We start from the raw sequence: 17088 nt of genomic DNA on the forward strand, positions 1-17088 counted from the left end.
TAGTGCAAGCGATGAAACTGTTTAACAATGAAATGTCACATTTCCGTGAAACCCTCTAAAGGAGTTGTCATTGGATAGTGTCATTGGATAGGTTCCTTGTTAAAGTTGCACAAAAAGAAAAAGATTCCGTTGAGCCATTGAAATCCCTGATTTCTGCCAAACACCAATAGATAGCAGTGATTCCGTTAGCAATAGTGAGAGTCGTTCTACACAATAACCCTCCTCTCTCTTGTCTCCCTCACACCAGCCACAAAGGTTTTCAAAGGTAAGTGCAGGTTAATTTCTTTTTCTTTATATTTTGTATTTTCTTTATTATTTTGTATTATGTTACAGAATTGTAATCATTTTTATATGAATATTTATGGGTTGTGGAACAAATCATCTGAGTTTCCATTATTTCTTATGGGGAAATTCACTTTGATATACAAGTGCTTTGAATTACAAGCATGTTTCTGGAACGAACTATGCTCGCAAACCAAGGTTTTACTGTATATTCATACAAGGATACAATATAAATAAACATTTTAAATATACTTGTAAGTTGGCATACAAAACTCATACATAATTATTTTTGAAATAATATTACCTAATTACTCACAAATAAGAAACTCTGGTTAATTTTTCCTAAATAAAAATGGTACAAATACTGTATGACTTAAATGAGAAATAATAAAGAATCACAAAAAAGTAAAACTATAAAATCACAATGACTAATTGGTTAATAAATTTTAAATCTTTGTCTGAATGGAATTCTTTTTTAATGACACTGGAGGGAAAACAACATGTCAGATTCAACTCAACAGAAACGTAAAATCTTCATTGGCTAGGCAGTTACAGAAGGAAATTAAACGTGATATGTACTAGATGGTATCATGTTTCTCTATCTAGCATGTTCTAGATACCTTTGCTATTTGTGGGACATTTCTAGCATTTAGGAGCCTTGCCTCCCTGAGACAGAACCTAGAAAATGCTCTTCACCACCCTTTTTCACAGTGAGGGCTCACACCAGTAACTGAGAGTCTGCAGTCAGATGTACCCATTCAATATTGATTTAGATGTGAGTAATTAGATCCGATGCGAAAGCCATGTTGCTGGGGAGGGTGGCAATAGAGATGTTTGGCTTTGGGGAGTGCCATTAAGTTTCAAGTATGAGTTCCCAACATAGGAGGAAATCTTTAAAAAAGTCTAAGCATCCTAGAAGAGATTCAAGAGAATGTGACATCCACACAATTAAACATGCCACTATAAAGAACAGCCAGAAGCAAGAGTTCTCAGGGATTAAAACATCATTTTAATCATCCTCTAAGCTGCAAAGGCACTTGTCAAAGATGAAGAGGTAAGGCACTCCATAAAGAAAAGGGCACACAGAAGTTTGAAAGAATAGCGCAAATTTGAGGAATGGCTAGAAGTTTGTACGGTTTGAGAAAATAGGAGATAGGCCCCCTCCTCCAAGTGTTCCTAAATTTTTCTGCCACACTGCATATCTTCCTTCTCTGAATCTCTATTCCAACATGAGCCACTGTCTATCTGTCTTCATAGAATTTCTGTATAAAATGTCTATGTCCCATGCTGGATAATGAGAAAAAAAACCCTCTTTCTCCTCAGAGGACTTGCAGAAAAAAACTCTCAGCAAATACTAGTTTAAATAACAATAATACCTGTAAAACAACAACAATCTCAAAAGAGGACTAAATAACTACATAGCAGAACATACATGATTGAAAGGCAACTTGAAAAACTGTTCAATGAGCTTATATGAACAAAATGAAAGAAAAGATGAAGATTATGAGAAAAATATTATAAACCCTGAGGAGAGATCCAGTTCTATACCCATCTGTGGCAGACATGTGTACACTCACTGACTAACCTAATCCCCTTTTCCAAGTTTCTTCTTCCTTGCCTTCCTCCACTACAAAAATGAGGAAGTGAAATACCGGAATCCCCAATCCCAATTTCAGCAACGTATGAAGCAAATGGCGATGTGACCCAGCTCGGCCAGGGATGTGCAGGTGGGTGTCCTGGGGATACCATACCTTCCCAAATGAAAAGGCAAAGCCTCGGAGGAGTGTCTCTTTGTCCCTGACCCTTCCCCTTTTCTTCTTGCCTGGAAAATGCACACATTTACCTCAGATACAGCAGCAATCTTGCAAACCTAAAAACAAAACCATACTAAGAACGTGGAGCCAGAAGATAGAAAGACACTGGCTGCTTACACCTGGATTTCTTGTTACTGAGGAAAAACAAATTCCTTACTTGTTTACACCGCTGTTTATAAAGTTTTATGTTACTTGCAGCCAATCACAGTCCCAAATGATATTCCATTGTATAGATAGCCCAAAAGGAGAGAAAAGAGATGATGGAAGGGAAGAAATAATAGCACATAATGTTCTGAACTGAAGAAAAACCTGACCCTTCAGATAAAAAGGGCCTACAAGGTAACATGCAGGAACAAAAATGTTTTTAAAGATACATATAACTATGTTCTGATAAAATTTGGGAACTCAAAAATCAGGCAAAAATCCTACATGCTTCAAGAAGAAAATAATTTTGCAACTAGAATTTACTTACCACCATTTGAAACTACCTTTTGAGACTATCAGTCAAATAAGGAAAAAACAAACAAATTTTTGGATATGCAAACACTCAAAAATTATTTCTTAGGAGAAACTTTCAAAAAAATACTCAGAAGAAGAATTCAAAAATAAATAATGATTTAAGCCTAACTACATAGTTAATGACGTGGCTAAAAATTTGGCTACTGTTAAGAAACATTCCTAAAATACAAGAAGAACACTGTTTTTAAAGCTAAAAACTTATAATATTCTGGAACTAAAATTCCAGGTAATTTCAATACATCCCAGAAGAGAGGAAATGGGAGAAAAAGGAAATAAAAATATACCAAAGATCCTGTCTTAGTAAGATATAAGATTTTAGGGACTAATTATTGATGTTGAAAAGAAAATATACATTTTAATGTCTTTTAAGAACTTAAGGGTTAACAGCACCAGATCAGGAATAAGATACTGAGTTTTCAAAGGATGAGGCAGTATCATTACAAAAACAAAAATATATATGTATACATATAATAAATGAAATATAAAATAAGGTGTCAGGAAAAGGTCCAAAAATTATCAGTGATCATAAAAGTATGAATAAATTAAATATCCTCATTAAAACATAAAGAATAAGGAAATAATAATGAAAGATAAAAAAACAAAGATAAAGACACAACAACAACAAAAATCCAACTATATGGTACTTGTGAAAGATCTACCTAAAATTAAATGATGGAAAAGGGTTTGAAAGAAAGAGATAAGATATAAGTACTAACAAAAATAACATGTGAAAGACAATATTGACAACAAAAAAGCATTGTTAAGGCATTTCTAGAACATATAAGGAAGAGCCATCATGCCATAGTTTGGTACCCAGAGGATCAGTGGGCAGCAGCTTGCCCAACTTAACAATTCTAACAACAAAACCAGGAATGAGACCCAGGTCCTTTAGCTGTTACTGTGACCTTAGCTTTTATTAATAAGATAAACAAATTACCCTGGATGCTAAAGCTAAACTATGTCAGAATTACGTGGGCATTTAGCAGTCTGTCGTACCCACTCCGTGCCCCTGCAGAACACACCAGATGCTAAGAGGCCTGGCTGTCCTCTGGACCTCCCTGGGCAATCTCACCAGCCCCAGGTGCAGCAACACCTTCATTCATTCCTAGACACAGCCCCCACTCAGCCTGCACTATCTCAGAAAAGATTACTGAGAGGTTGCACTCTGTGATGCTCTGCAGACTTGCTTTGGTTTGGGGTAAGGGAAGAGGGTAGAGATTTTGTTTGCCCACACAGAACTTTGTTTCATGGAATTCGTTGTCAACACTTATTTTTTTATTATTATTAGTTTCAGGGATACAACACAACGTAATAGACATTTAACGCCCCCCTCACAAAGTGATAACACCCCTCCACCAATCTACTACCCCTCTGACATCACATATAGCTGTTACGATTCCAATGACTCTATCCTCTATGCTGTACTCCACATCCTGTGACTATATACATATTAAATTATAGTTGACATTCAGTTTTATTCAGCTTCAGCTTCAGGTGTACAGTGCAGTGGTTGTCAACATTTAAAAAGAGCGATGCTGCCCATCAAAATCTGAATTTCTAGCATCTCTTGACAAATTGGAGGATCCTGGCAGCCCTGGGCTAGGGTTTCCACACAGCAGCCGATAGCTGACGCTGATTTTTGGCTCCTGTGGATGGGCACGCCCTTCCCTACTGGCCACAGGTATCGCTGCACATGCGCTGCTTTTGTCCGTAGAGCAAAAAGTACCCTCTGAACCTATACGTTTCCAGCTGAGTTCTCTGGATGCAGAACCTGAGACATGGACTCTTGTTCAAGTGACTTATTGGGGGGCGGAGGGTGTGTGCAGGAAAATGGGTATGAGAAGCAGGCTAGGCCAAGGGAAGAAAGCCAGGCAAGGATGTGGTCTCAGCTGAAGGCCAGCTGAGCCCTGGGGAAGCTCTGGAGGACAAACTGCACCCCAGAACTGGTCCAGTCCTGAGTGAGAGGGCAGGGTGGGGAGGGTATGCTGTCCTGGGCTGCTCAGCTCCCATCTAGCCCAGGGCGATTCTCCAGGGCGGGAGGCAGCTGTGCACCCTTGGCACAGGGAAGCGGGATGGGTGCACTGAAGGGTGCCAGGTAAAAGGGATCTGGGCAGGGCGTCAGCCGCACTCCTGTATCATGTCTCTATTAAACACGGGCAAGTAGAAACTAGATCACAGGGTAAGGGCTTCAAGGAATACAGTAGAGCATATTTCTTTGGAGAAGTAAAAAATACTGCTATAGGGGTAGCCTGTTAGCTCAGCTGGTTAGAGCTCAGGCTCACAACACCAAGGTTGCCGGTTCGATCCCCACATGGGCCACTGAGATGCACCCTCCACAACTAGATTGAAACAACTTGACTCAGAGCTGATGGGTCCTGGAAAAACACTGTTCCCCAATTTAAAAAAAAAAAAAGAACTGCTATAAGTTTGCAAACAAGTACAAATCCTGAGCCACTGCACTCCTTATATGGCCAGCTCAGGCCCTGTGAATACCCAAATTGGCACCCTGGATTACATGCTGTTCCCCTGCTTAGACTCAGTCTGTGCTTCCCCAGGCTCTGCAGGGAACTGAATGCTCAAGGTTAACTGCGCAGGAGCAGGCGATGTTGTTTAGGATTACTGAAGTCTACACTGAAATACCAGACAGACAGTTTAGGGACAATAAAAAATATCCAAAACAAAAGGATACAGAGGAACATTATATGTCATCAGTGACGAAGCCTATTACATCACAGGCAGAGGTTATTATTATAACCAAGTACAGTCATTCTTATAATTACATAAAATAATCCTTTGGGAGCCAATATTGAAATGACCAAAAATAAATTTGAAAATTTCAATAAAAATAAATTTGTAAAACAGGGTTTTTTAAAGTCAGAGAATATTCTCATAATTTGAAAAATTATTGTAATCTTATGCTAATAGGTCAATAACAATAATAAAGTAAAAATTAAGAAGTGTAGAGGTAATTGAATATCAGAGATTACATACCTCAGAACTGGACAGCCCCGAATCTCTATCATCTAAGTCCTTCAAAAGTTCAATCAGCCTTTTCTTCTCCTTGTCAATCATAACCACTGGTTTTCCTGAATTCTTGGCCAACTACAGAATGTATTAAAGCAAAATATTAAGTACTCAAAGCAATTCATAGTTCAGGAAAATAAAAATGAAACCTAAGACTTCTATAGTACAGATACACTACAGTAAAATTTGTGACATTAGGTAACTTTATTTTATGTAAAATTTTTGGCATAGGTCCATTCTCCAAGCAAAGGCATTCCCACTATAAGGAGGCCCTCACGTTAACCATTTCAACAGACATTTTATTTTAAAAACAAACTAATAAAACACAAGCAGTTTGCAAACCTCTCTTTATATTATATCAATGCAAAAACAAAACACAAGCAGTTTGCAAACCTCTCTTTATATTATATCAATGCAAAAACATATCTGCTAGGGCATTTGGAAGGAATCTTCTTGTCACTTCCTAGGAAGCATATATCCATTAAATGAAACTGCTTTTAAATTTTAAGAATATCATGTCAGGGGTTTAAATAAAGATTCAGTTACCGTTGTTAAAAGGGGGAAAGCAAAATCTATAGTGGAGCTACTGTGTCAACAAAAACTTGAATATGGGAAAAACATTATTGCTCTTGGAAAATTAAACAACAAATCAACAGACAATGGGCCAGTGCAAAGGGACAGATCAAGTTGGAGAAGGTTTCCTTCAGGTTATAGGAACATGAAGCACAGAAAAATTAAGAGTCCCAGAATTCAGTCCCAGCAGTGGCAAACTGACCCATAAATGCAGTCGGCATGGAAATTACATGCCAACTGTGGAAAAGGGACCAGGCTTGAAGTGTGAAAAACTTATTGAACTCTCTCCTCTTGTTAAGACTTCACACACACCAATGCAGTTTTCTATTGACTTAACTGCCTCAGTGGTTGACCATGAGCCTCTGACCACAGCATTTATATTGCTTGCTGTAAATTAATTAATTAGCATTCTGGTCTAATACAGGAGCCCCTGTGCCCTTGGTTACTCTGAGTCTTCCTTGAGAACAAACCAAATCAGGTTGCAGGGCCTGTAAGACCAAGGTCAAGCCTTTGAAGCCAATGACATGTGAAGAGCTGCTAGGAGGCTCAGCTGGGCAGGGAGGGGCAGACAGGGGGTGGGGGAAGGGACACCAGTTGGCCTCTTCAGCTCTGCCAGGAGCATTTTGCACTCAAATTTCTAGATGCATCAGCTATAAAATCAGTCTCATTACTTTAAAAAAAAAATTTTTACTAACATGCAATTTAAAATCTGGAAAACATGTTCCAAAGCTGTTATCTAAATAAATGTTCTTCAAATTGCAGGAACGGATTCATTTCTGGGTAGTGAAATAAACATATTGAGTTGCAGTTAGCATTTTTTAAAGGGATAGGATAGGAAAGGATAGGATAGATAGAACAGAAAATAGTGAAGTTAAGCACTGGTTCATAAAACTTTCATTTCAGTTATATATGTTGTTTAAATTATACATACATGCATTACGGTCAAAAAAATTAAAGACACCAAACACAACTATTTTGATTTTCACAATTCATTTAGTCCCACCTTCTGACTTCTAAATACATACCTCAATGTTTCTCTTAATAAAATCGTGGCTGTGTTTACCCCTGAACTCAATCTTTTCCGTATTTGAGAAAGGTTTCTTTTCTGCTTTGATCAATGACTCATTTCTTTCCACATCATAGGTAAAATCTAATATTAAAAAAGTTCAAAATTTTTTCATAATTATAGTTGTCCATTATGCTAAAATTTTACCTTAAGCATACATTAAAATGTATAAGAAATAAAACATACATAGACTTCTAAATTCCAGATCCAGAAACCTAATATATAGAGAGATTTATTCTTAAAAAGTCAATGTGCTATATAATTTGCAATGAAGTTCTCATAAAACTTCTGTTATTTATTATCATGTATCAAACTTCTTGCTTTTGATTCCTTGGAATCATGGGAAATACGAAAAGAACTACAAGTGATAAATGTGAAGGAGAAATCTCTGATGTTTTGGTAATTTAAAAATATATCCTGGACCATAATTTTTTTCTTTTGATATAAAGGCATTAGTGGAATAATTGGCAAAATTATAATACGCTCTGTTCATTAGATAAGAGTACAGGATCAATGATAATTTTCTGACTTTAATAAGAGAATGCCATTTTTAGAAAATACACATTAAAGTATTTAGGAGTAATGGGGGGGAAATAATTAATTAATTAATTAATTAAAATATATTTTATTGTAGTCTTTATATGAAACAAAACTTTCCCTAAAGACTAGAGTCATTCCCTGCTCTTCTATTAATTTGCCATCACCCTCTCTGAACAATAAACTTTTTGTTCATACCTGTCTTTGGTTTGGGCATAAGTGTCTGTGATGTTCTACATCCCATCTACACAAACCTCTATAGCTCATTCTAGTTTGTCAGTTTTCTCAGCTTTGAAATGAGGCTTAAGTCAACTCCTGAGTGCTCAAAACAAGGATAAGAAAAATACTTGTGGACTCTTATCCCTTTATTAAATATCTTGTTTTCACTGTAGTCATGCTTAAAGCATTTAAAACAAGATCATGTGAATCTTTCATTAAAGCTCTAAAAATATGCATAGAGAAGAGTTTTCTAAAATTACAAGTGGAGTCCATCCTACAAAACAGGATAAATCATCACATTCAAGTCCAAAGGGCAAAAACAAGCCAGTAGCTTAATCTAGACAAGGTTTCCTAAAAGTTATCTTTGTTTTATAAGAGAGCTAACCTCAATGAAAAGGATTAAGGGAGCTTGTCGATTGGTGTATTTATAGATAATTATCCAAGATTCAATATGAATTTAATAATTACAAAATAAATTTTGATAACAATAGCTGAAAAGAACCAGGAAAAGAGTAAAATCTCCGGATTTAAATTATTTTCAAACAAAACTAAAAATGAGTAAAAAATGTTTTACTCAAATTTAAGTTACAAGTTTTTAGACAAACAAATCTGTGCTTCATAATTGGGGTTTTATTTTCTAATCAATAACATGATTTTTTTAATCAACTACCAACCGTTAAAGTATGAGTTATGTTTTTGGTGAGTGGCCTCCTTAGATATAAAATATATAAATTTTTCCCAGAATCCAAATTGTACAATATATAGTCTTTTAAATTAAAATATGAGATTTATTCATTCAGTTGAAGTTTCATACATGTATACTCTTACACAATACAACATTCAAATAACTCAGATGCACCCATGTCTACATTTGTAAGCGTTTCTTTAAAATATACTTTTAATAAATCGTAGGAGAAACACTGGATTGTATGGTCAGAATTGTCTCACTAGAAATGTCCTCTTCTCCTCTTCATCCTGGTGGTGATCCATGGTAGAAGCGGCCATGTTCCTTCAATGACCCCAACCCTTGCTGGGTTGGTTGAGTTGGTTAGACCAGGGTAGGCACCTAACCCAAGTTGGATTAGTTGGTCTCTTCTCTAAGATTTTGGAAGAGTCTCCTTCTCAGTGACTACCCACAGAATATGCTCTTGAAAATAAAAGAAGCTGTCTACCCCCCAGAATTCTTTCCATTAATTTTCTTTCTTCCTTAAGCTGCATTTCCATTACTTACAGCCATCCCTTCTTTAGGTCTTTATTATATAAAATTTCAAACATCCCTAAGTATAAAGAATGGTATAATGAACCCTCAACAACTAACTTCAACAATGATTACTCATGATCAATCTTGTTTCATCTAGAACCACACCTACTTCCACCCACCTCTAGATTAAATCTCATCAAATCGTTTCACCTGTGAATATTTCTGTACACAGCTAGTATTTTCTTGTGACAATATGTAAAATCACACAAATTGAGACATACCTTGATTGACATTCTGTGTACGGTTTTCATATTCTTCTGGAGGGACTTGAGTGTGAAACACTGAGAAAAAGGTGTCTTCAGGCTCATAATGAGAAGGATCTATTGATTTTAAAAAATCATTTGTTCAAAACACATAAAATAAGTAAGGAATTGGCTACATGAATAGTTGTTTAAACAAAAAGATAAGAACTAATGTGCTCTGCAGTATTCTTAAATCCCCTCCACACACACATTTCTTAAGAAAATGTCACTTCCAGGTAGAGATAATCATCTCTGTACATTTGAGCCACTGAAACAAACAGCAGAAATCAAGGTAGTCAAACAGCATTTCCCTAGAACTTCTGTGCACAGGAGGATGTACAAGGGTGTGCTAATATATCCAAAGTCCAGCATTCACAATACAGCGATTGTGCATGCTGAGTAACTTTAATTGTGTTTTTCTTTTTTATTTTAGATCCTCAAGGTGAAGATTTCAAATATATGGTCAGTCATTAATATAAAAGAATGTGCTTGAAAGAGAAAACCCAATGTGCTCGCTTCGGCAGCACATACGCTAAAAATTGGAACGATACAGAGAAGATTAGCATGGCCCCTGCACAAGGATGACATGCAAATTTGTGAAGCGTACCATATTTTTTTAAAAAGAAAGAGAAAACCCAGGAGACTCTTAGCAGTTAGCTTTCTTCTTTTGTGATTTATTCTCTTGGGCTAATCCCATAAAGAAATTAGGAAATCGTGTTTCTCAACTCTTTGTTTTAATGTAAATTATTATATGTTCTCCTATTAGTTGACACTATATATTTGCAAGAAACTGCTAACATAAATAAGTATCCTCTTTCCTAAGTCTCTCTCTATGCTTTAGCATGAAAGAATCTGCCAGGTTTTGACAAAGAAATGGTTTTGCTTCAGAAAACATGACAAGTCTTGAAGATATTACAGAAGCCACCACCTATCTCTGAAACAAACCCGATTCAAGCACCCCTCTGAGATGACAGAGGCAAAGAATGAGGCAGGCAGAAGATACTTTCACCCAACTCACAAGCCACCAAATTTAAAACATACAACTTCATACTCTGGTTTCTCTTCAGATCACATAAATCTTTCACCTTTTACTAAAACATACAACTTCAGAGAGTGAAATCAAAGACAGCAATTCCAATTCCCTAAATTGGAATTAATAATAATGCATCATTATTGAAACAGCATTACAGCTTTAACCCTTGTGCAATCTTTGCTGAGTTAATCTAGCGAATTAGTAGTGTAGGCCGTGGGGGGAAAGGAGTAAGCTATTCAAAAGACAAAAATGAGGGCTGGCCGAGTGGCTCAGTTGGTTAAGAGCTAACTCAAGAGTGCGAGCTCTGAGCAACAGCCGTCTGAGTCCTGGCCTGAGCTGAGATGCCACTGAGCTGCCGCCAAGCTGCCAACAGGTAGCACGATGGCTCAGCTAAAAAAACAAAAACAAAAGGCAGAAATGTTTAAAATTCTTTTCAAACTTTAATTTTTTGCAACCACTATTATCTTTTTATTATTAGTTTCAAGTGTACAAAACAATGTAATAGTTAGACATTTATACCCCTCACAAAGTGATAACACCCCTCTCCCAATCTACTACCCCTCTGACATTGTATATAGCTGTTACAGTTCCACTGACTCTATTCCCTATGCTGTACTCCACATCCTATATATAAAATTATAGTTGACATTATTATTCAGCTTCAGCTTCAGCTTCAGGTGTACAGTACAGTGGTCAGGCACCTACACTGTCCATAAAGTGGTCTCCCTAATAAGACAAGTGTCCATCTGATACCCTATAAAATCTTTACAATAGCCAAAACATGGAAACAACCGAAATGCCCATCAGTAGACAAGTGGATTAAGAAACTGTGTTACATTTATTCAATGGAGTATTACTCGGCCATAAAGAAGAATGAAATCGTACCATTTGCAACAATACAGATAGACCTAGAGAATATTATGCTAAGTGAAATAAGTCAGTCGGAGAAAGGCAAATACCATATGATCTCACTTATAGGTGGAAACTAAAGAATAGAATAAATGAACAAACTAATCAGAAACACTCTCAGAGATACAGAGAAAAAACTGAGGTTCGCTAGATGGGAGGAGGGTGGGGATGAGGGAGAAGGTGAGGGGATTAGAAAGCATAAATAGGTAACCACAAGATTGCCACAAAGATACGAAAAACAGTTTGGGCAACCACTGTTATTAAGGGTCTTTTATATTCATTAAAGCGGGTTCAGCAAGTCAGCAATTTGGCAATGTTTTATTATCAGTTTAAATTACTTCATATACTTAAAGTGGTAATATATTTATTTTTGATCCCATAATTCCTTTTTAATAGCAGTTTCACTCAATTATACAGTAAAACACCTATAAAAACACAACAATATAAAAACTTGCAAAAGATACTATTTGAAGATTTTAAACCTAGGGGCTTCTCCTAGGCTGAAATTATTCTTGTGACCCTGTGGCTCATCAGCCATAGTTTTGTTGGTATTCGCTGCCTCAGATAGAAGGTGAGTACAGCCTAGAACAAAGGCCTCATAGCTGAGCTTTGGATTTAAAAGACAACAGTTTTGAAAGACAGGCGTTCAACTGCAGGAGTTTAACTCCTTGAGGAAAAAATAACAACAAAGTAACTAAATGTAGAAGAAATTATAGAAAGTAACCATTTGGTAACCATTGTAGTAAAAAATGATGCAGCTAAGACTCATCAATGGGTGATAAAATTAGTGGGTGAAGGTTTGAAGAATAACAAGATAATAGCCTCACAGTATCTCCTCATAAGGTAACTTATTCAGCACATAAAAGAAAAATAGTAACTTTACAGTGGAGAAGTCTGGCAAACACTTAACCAAGTGATGGAAGTTAACATCATCAGTAATGAGACAAACGACACCATGCACTTCCTGATATGATCCATTGAGAAGGACACAGTATCACTTCTGTGGGATTCCTGCCAAAAATGCATAACCTGATACATCTGAAACGAATATAATAATGAATATCAACTGTAAGTGAAAATTAAAAGAAAAAAAAGTTTAACTGCATAACCTGAACCAAATAGTGCGGAAACAAAACAAACCCAAACTGGGGAGCTGTCTACAAAATAACAGACCTATAGTCTTCAAAAATACCAAAGTCATAAAATACAAAGAATAACTAAAGAGATATGACAACTAAATGCAATATATGATCTGGGATCTCCTTTTGCTATGAAGAATATTAGTAGGGCAATTGACAAAATATAAATAAAACCTGTAGATTGGATAAGAGTATTTTATATTGTATCAATGTTAATTTCCTGGTGTGTGTGTGTGTGTCCATCCTTGTGTGGACAGGGAGACAGAGAGGAGAGGGAGATATGTATATCACCACCCACCCACCTCCCCTTGTGCACAAGGAAAAGGAAAAGGTCCTATGACGACACAATGAGAAAGTGGCCATCTGCAAGCCAGGGAGACTTGACCAAAAAACAAATTTTCCAGCACCTTAATTTTGGACTTCTATCCTCCAAAATTGTGAGAAAATAAATTTCTACTGTTTAAGCCACCCAGCCTGTGATACTTTTTATGGAAGCTCTAGCAGACTAAGATACATATTTTAAGAGAAAATAAAATGAGCTTAACTAATTTAACTGAAGAAGCTAGAGAAAAGAAAAACAAAATAACTTCAAGAAAAGAAATAACTAGGTAAGAGCCAGAATTAACGAAGAAATTCAAAACTGGTTCTTGAAGATATAAAAGGAAAAATCTGCAAGTATAATTTTAAAAAGAGAAAACACTAATATACTAATTATAATCAAGATAGCATGGGGTTGCTGAAAGAACAGACATATAGATGACTGGAACAGAAGAGAGGATTCATAAATAGACCCACAGAAACATGGTCAACTGTTCTTTAACAGAGCAAAGGCAATTCAATGGAGAGAGGAAAACCTCCTCAATAAATGGTGCTGGAACAATTGGATGTCCATTTGCAAAAAAAAGAACCTAGATACAGACCTTACACTTTTCACAAAAATTAACTCATACTGGATTATAAACTTAAATGGAAAATCATGGCAGCATGAAGGGTGCTTCTTGAAATCTCCCCTGGAAGTTTCAACAAATTGAACAGCTATAATTCAACAAAGGACTCCCTACACAACACACACACATCTGAGAGATCCGTGCATCAAAACCTCTAAAAGTGGGCAAATCGGGGCAAACGGGGGTAGGGAAGGGGGAAGTGCAGAGATAGGGGCCACAGGACGCAGCCGGGAGCTCATTGGGGTCCTGGGAGAGGGGAGGATTGAGATTGCAATACACTTTCTGTGGCCTGCAATCGTTCCTGAGGGATCAGGATATAATACGGCTGAACCCAGTGATCAGGGCAGAGTCCTCGGGGCAAAGACCAAACACAGAAGTGTGACAGCCCTCACTGCCCTCACTGCCAAGCGGAAAACAAAGCCGTGGGGCCTGGCCGCCTCCCCCCACCCTCCCAGTGTTAGCAGCGGACCCCAGGAAAAACTGTAGCAGTATGAGATTGAAGAGCAGAATATCTATAACCCTGGAGAGACAGTTTGCGCGACAGACGCATAGTGCGGCTAATTTCAGTAACAGGGAAGGAGCTCTGGGAGCAAGACAGCTGTGGGCTGGCAGGCGCCATTGCTCGGAGCTACAAACACACCTGCCACCTCTCCCAGCCCAGCCCGCCCCCACCTTTCCTGAATGATCCCTGAGAGAGCTGCTGAGACACACAAGTTTTGTGCACCGGGCTACAGGGGTAGCATTGGGGTTTCAGCGGCTCAGAACTCCATTGCCTACCACATTCTCCCTTGGGAGTCGTGCTCTGAGACTGAGGCAACCTTATCACAGAGGAGAAGCCCACCTCCCGGGAAACCTCCCACTACATGAGATGCCAGAACAGCACAAAAGAAAATGCTGAAGCAGAGGTCATTAAATGCTCCAGCGCCACCTACTGGAAAGCAAAAGAAAGACCTCTTCATATCAACCTGCTGCAGAATCCACTCCTGTAGATGCCCAGGAAGAGAAATAATCCATTAATTGCTATGAGTAACCAAGGTAATAAGGCAGCTCAGAAAGAAAATGAAAATTTTCCAGAAAACGCAAAAACTATAAAACTTCTAAAAGAAAACATAGGAGAAAAATCTGCATGACCTTGGCTGTGGTGATGTTTTAATATCCAATACCAAAAGCATGATCCATGAAATTAAAAATTGATAAGTTGAACTTTATTAAAATTAAAAACTTATGCTCTGCAAAAGACACTGTTAAGAGAATGAAAACAAAAGCCATAGGCTGGGAGAAAATATCTGCAAAACACATATCTGATAAAAGACTTGTACCCAAAATATACAAAGAACTCTTAAAACTCAACAATAAGAAAAACAACAATCCAATTTTTTAAATGGGCAAAAGATCTGAACAGACAACTCACTAAAGAAAATATACAGATGGCAAATAGGCATCTGAAAAGCATCATCATTTGTCACTAGGGAAATGCAAATGCAAATTACAACAACAATGAAATACCACTATATACCTATTAAAATGGCTAAAATCCAAAAAAGTGACAACACCAATTGCTGACAAGGATGTGGAGCAACAGGAATTCTCATTCTTTGCTGGTAGAAGTGCAAAATGGAATAGCCAATTTGGAAGACAGTTTCTTAAAAAGCGAAACAGTCTAAACATATGAACCAGCAATCCTGCTCCTAGATAATTACCTAAGTAAATAAAATTTTATGTCCACACAAAAACATTTATACAAATGTTTAAAGCAACTTTATTTATAATCACCAAAAACTGAAAGCAATCAAGATAGCTTTAACTGGGTGAAGGGATAAATAAACTATGGTATATCCATAGAATAAATGTTATTCAGCGATGAAAAAATATATATATATATCAAGCCACAAAAAGATATGGAATAATCTTAAATGTACATTGCTAAGTGAAAGAACCCAATCTGAAAAGGCTACATACTGTATGATTCCAATTATATAATATTTGGAAAAGACAAAACTAGATACAGTAAAAAGATCAATGGTGGCTAGGGATTTGGGGGGAGATGAGAGGGCTGAATGGGAATTTGCAGAGAGGGTCTTTTAGGGAGGTAAAATTACCCTGTATGGTACCATAATGGTGATTACATGACACTGTATTTTTGAAAACCTATAACTTTACAGCACAAAGAGTTGAACCTTAATGTATGTAAATTTTCAAAGGGTTAGTTAGGATGTTATAGAATCCCAGATTGAATGCAGAATGTGACAAGACAATCTAACTGTATTACAAACGCATGAAACATTCACTGATGGGGGTGGAGGAAAAAGATGCTCACCTTAGGTAACTTGGGTAATGAATGGAGAAAGACTAAAGGCAACAGAAACTGCACGCCAGCACTGCACTCCAGTTGATTAAGTTGTGTCCTACGGGGGTACAGGTCAACAATTTTGATATTGCTACACATATTGTACATAGGGGAATTGAACAATTAAATAAATGGATGGCCGATGGTGATAGCTGGGTTTCTCACTGTTAAGAGTAGAGGTTCCAGAAGAGCAAGAGGGAAAGGCTGGAATGTTCCATGTGATAATAAAGTTGGCGACATCAGTATGAATGTATGTTTAGCTTAATACAGACACAGATGGTTTCACATAGAAATGTTTACAGGTATGTGTATAACAGGTTAGTATACATGCAAATATTTCCTTTCTCAGAGCGCTTACAATCAACAACTCCCCAGTAGCAACAAGCACACCTCGCATCCAGATCTTGGTTTCTAATATTCTCCAATCAGAGGAACCAGGGTTCCTTGGAAAAATGGCTAAACCTAGGACTCAGGAAATACAGAAGATGAGTCTGGCGCATCTTGCAGTGCCAGGAAGTAAGGAAGTGCTCAACAACCACAACAAAACAAAACTCACAATGATGGAGGTATGTCAAAGGGATGCAGCAGTCAACTGAAAGAGCTCCCAAAGGCCAAAGCTGGAAATAGTTGAGCAACAAAATAAATAAAGTGGTACTGGATTATAACCCAAAGTATAAGATAAATATCCACGAGTCTATAGTGATATAAATGATTGAATAAATAAATCAACAGGGAGAACAGACAAATCCCCCATGAAGAATAATTCAAAATAATGTATGTAAATAATCTGCCTTCAAGGGGGTGAAGTGTAACACCCCACTCCTTAAGTATGGTCTGCACATAGTAACTTCCTTCCAAAGAGGACAGTATGGGGGCTGGGGGAGAAAGGGAACTTTACAGTGGAGAAATCTGACAACACTTCCTCAGCCAAGTGGTCAAAGTTGACATCAACAGTGATAAGTTATGTTGATAGTGTGATGTGATATAATGGAAAAGGCACTTTTACTCTGTGGTCTTCCTCCCAAGAACATACAACCCTAGTCAAATCATAAGAAAAACATGACTTAAATCACAATTGCTGGGCCGGCCGAGTGGCGCGATGGTTAAGAACTCGCTTGGGATGCCAGAGGGCCCCGGTTCGGATCCCACATATGAGGGCCAGTGACACTGCCCTCT

General features: G+C 37.4%; 1 protein-coding gene across 3 annotated transcripts in view; it reads right to left on the reverse strand.

The window, feature by feature from the left end:
* Positions 1–17088, reverse strand: part of FSIP1 (fibrous sheath interacting protein 1) — a 181738-nt gene that overhangs the window by 124923 nt on the left and 39727 nt on the right. For all 3 annotated transcript variants that reach the window (XM_019644901.1, XM_019644902.1, XM_019644900.1), the window contains 3 exons: positions 9517–9615; positions 7238–7362; positions 5607–5717 (listed from right to left, as the gene is read on the reverse strand). In XM_019644901.1, the coding sequence (XP_019500446.1) occupies positions 5607–5717; positions 7238–7362; positions 9517–9615 (335 nt within the window). The remainder of the gene's footprint in view (positions 1–5606; positions 5718–7237; positions 7363–9516; positions 9616–17088) is intronic.

Source organism: Hipposideros armiger, unplaced genomic scaffold (assembly GCF_001890085.2).
Source record: "Hipposideros armiger isolate ML-2016 unplaced genomic scaffold, ASM189008v1 scaffold_92, whole genome shotgun sequence".
NCBI lineage: Eukaryota > Metazoa > Chordata > Mammalia > Chiroptera > Hipposideridae > Hipposideros > Hipposideros armiger.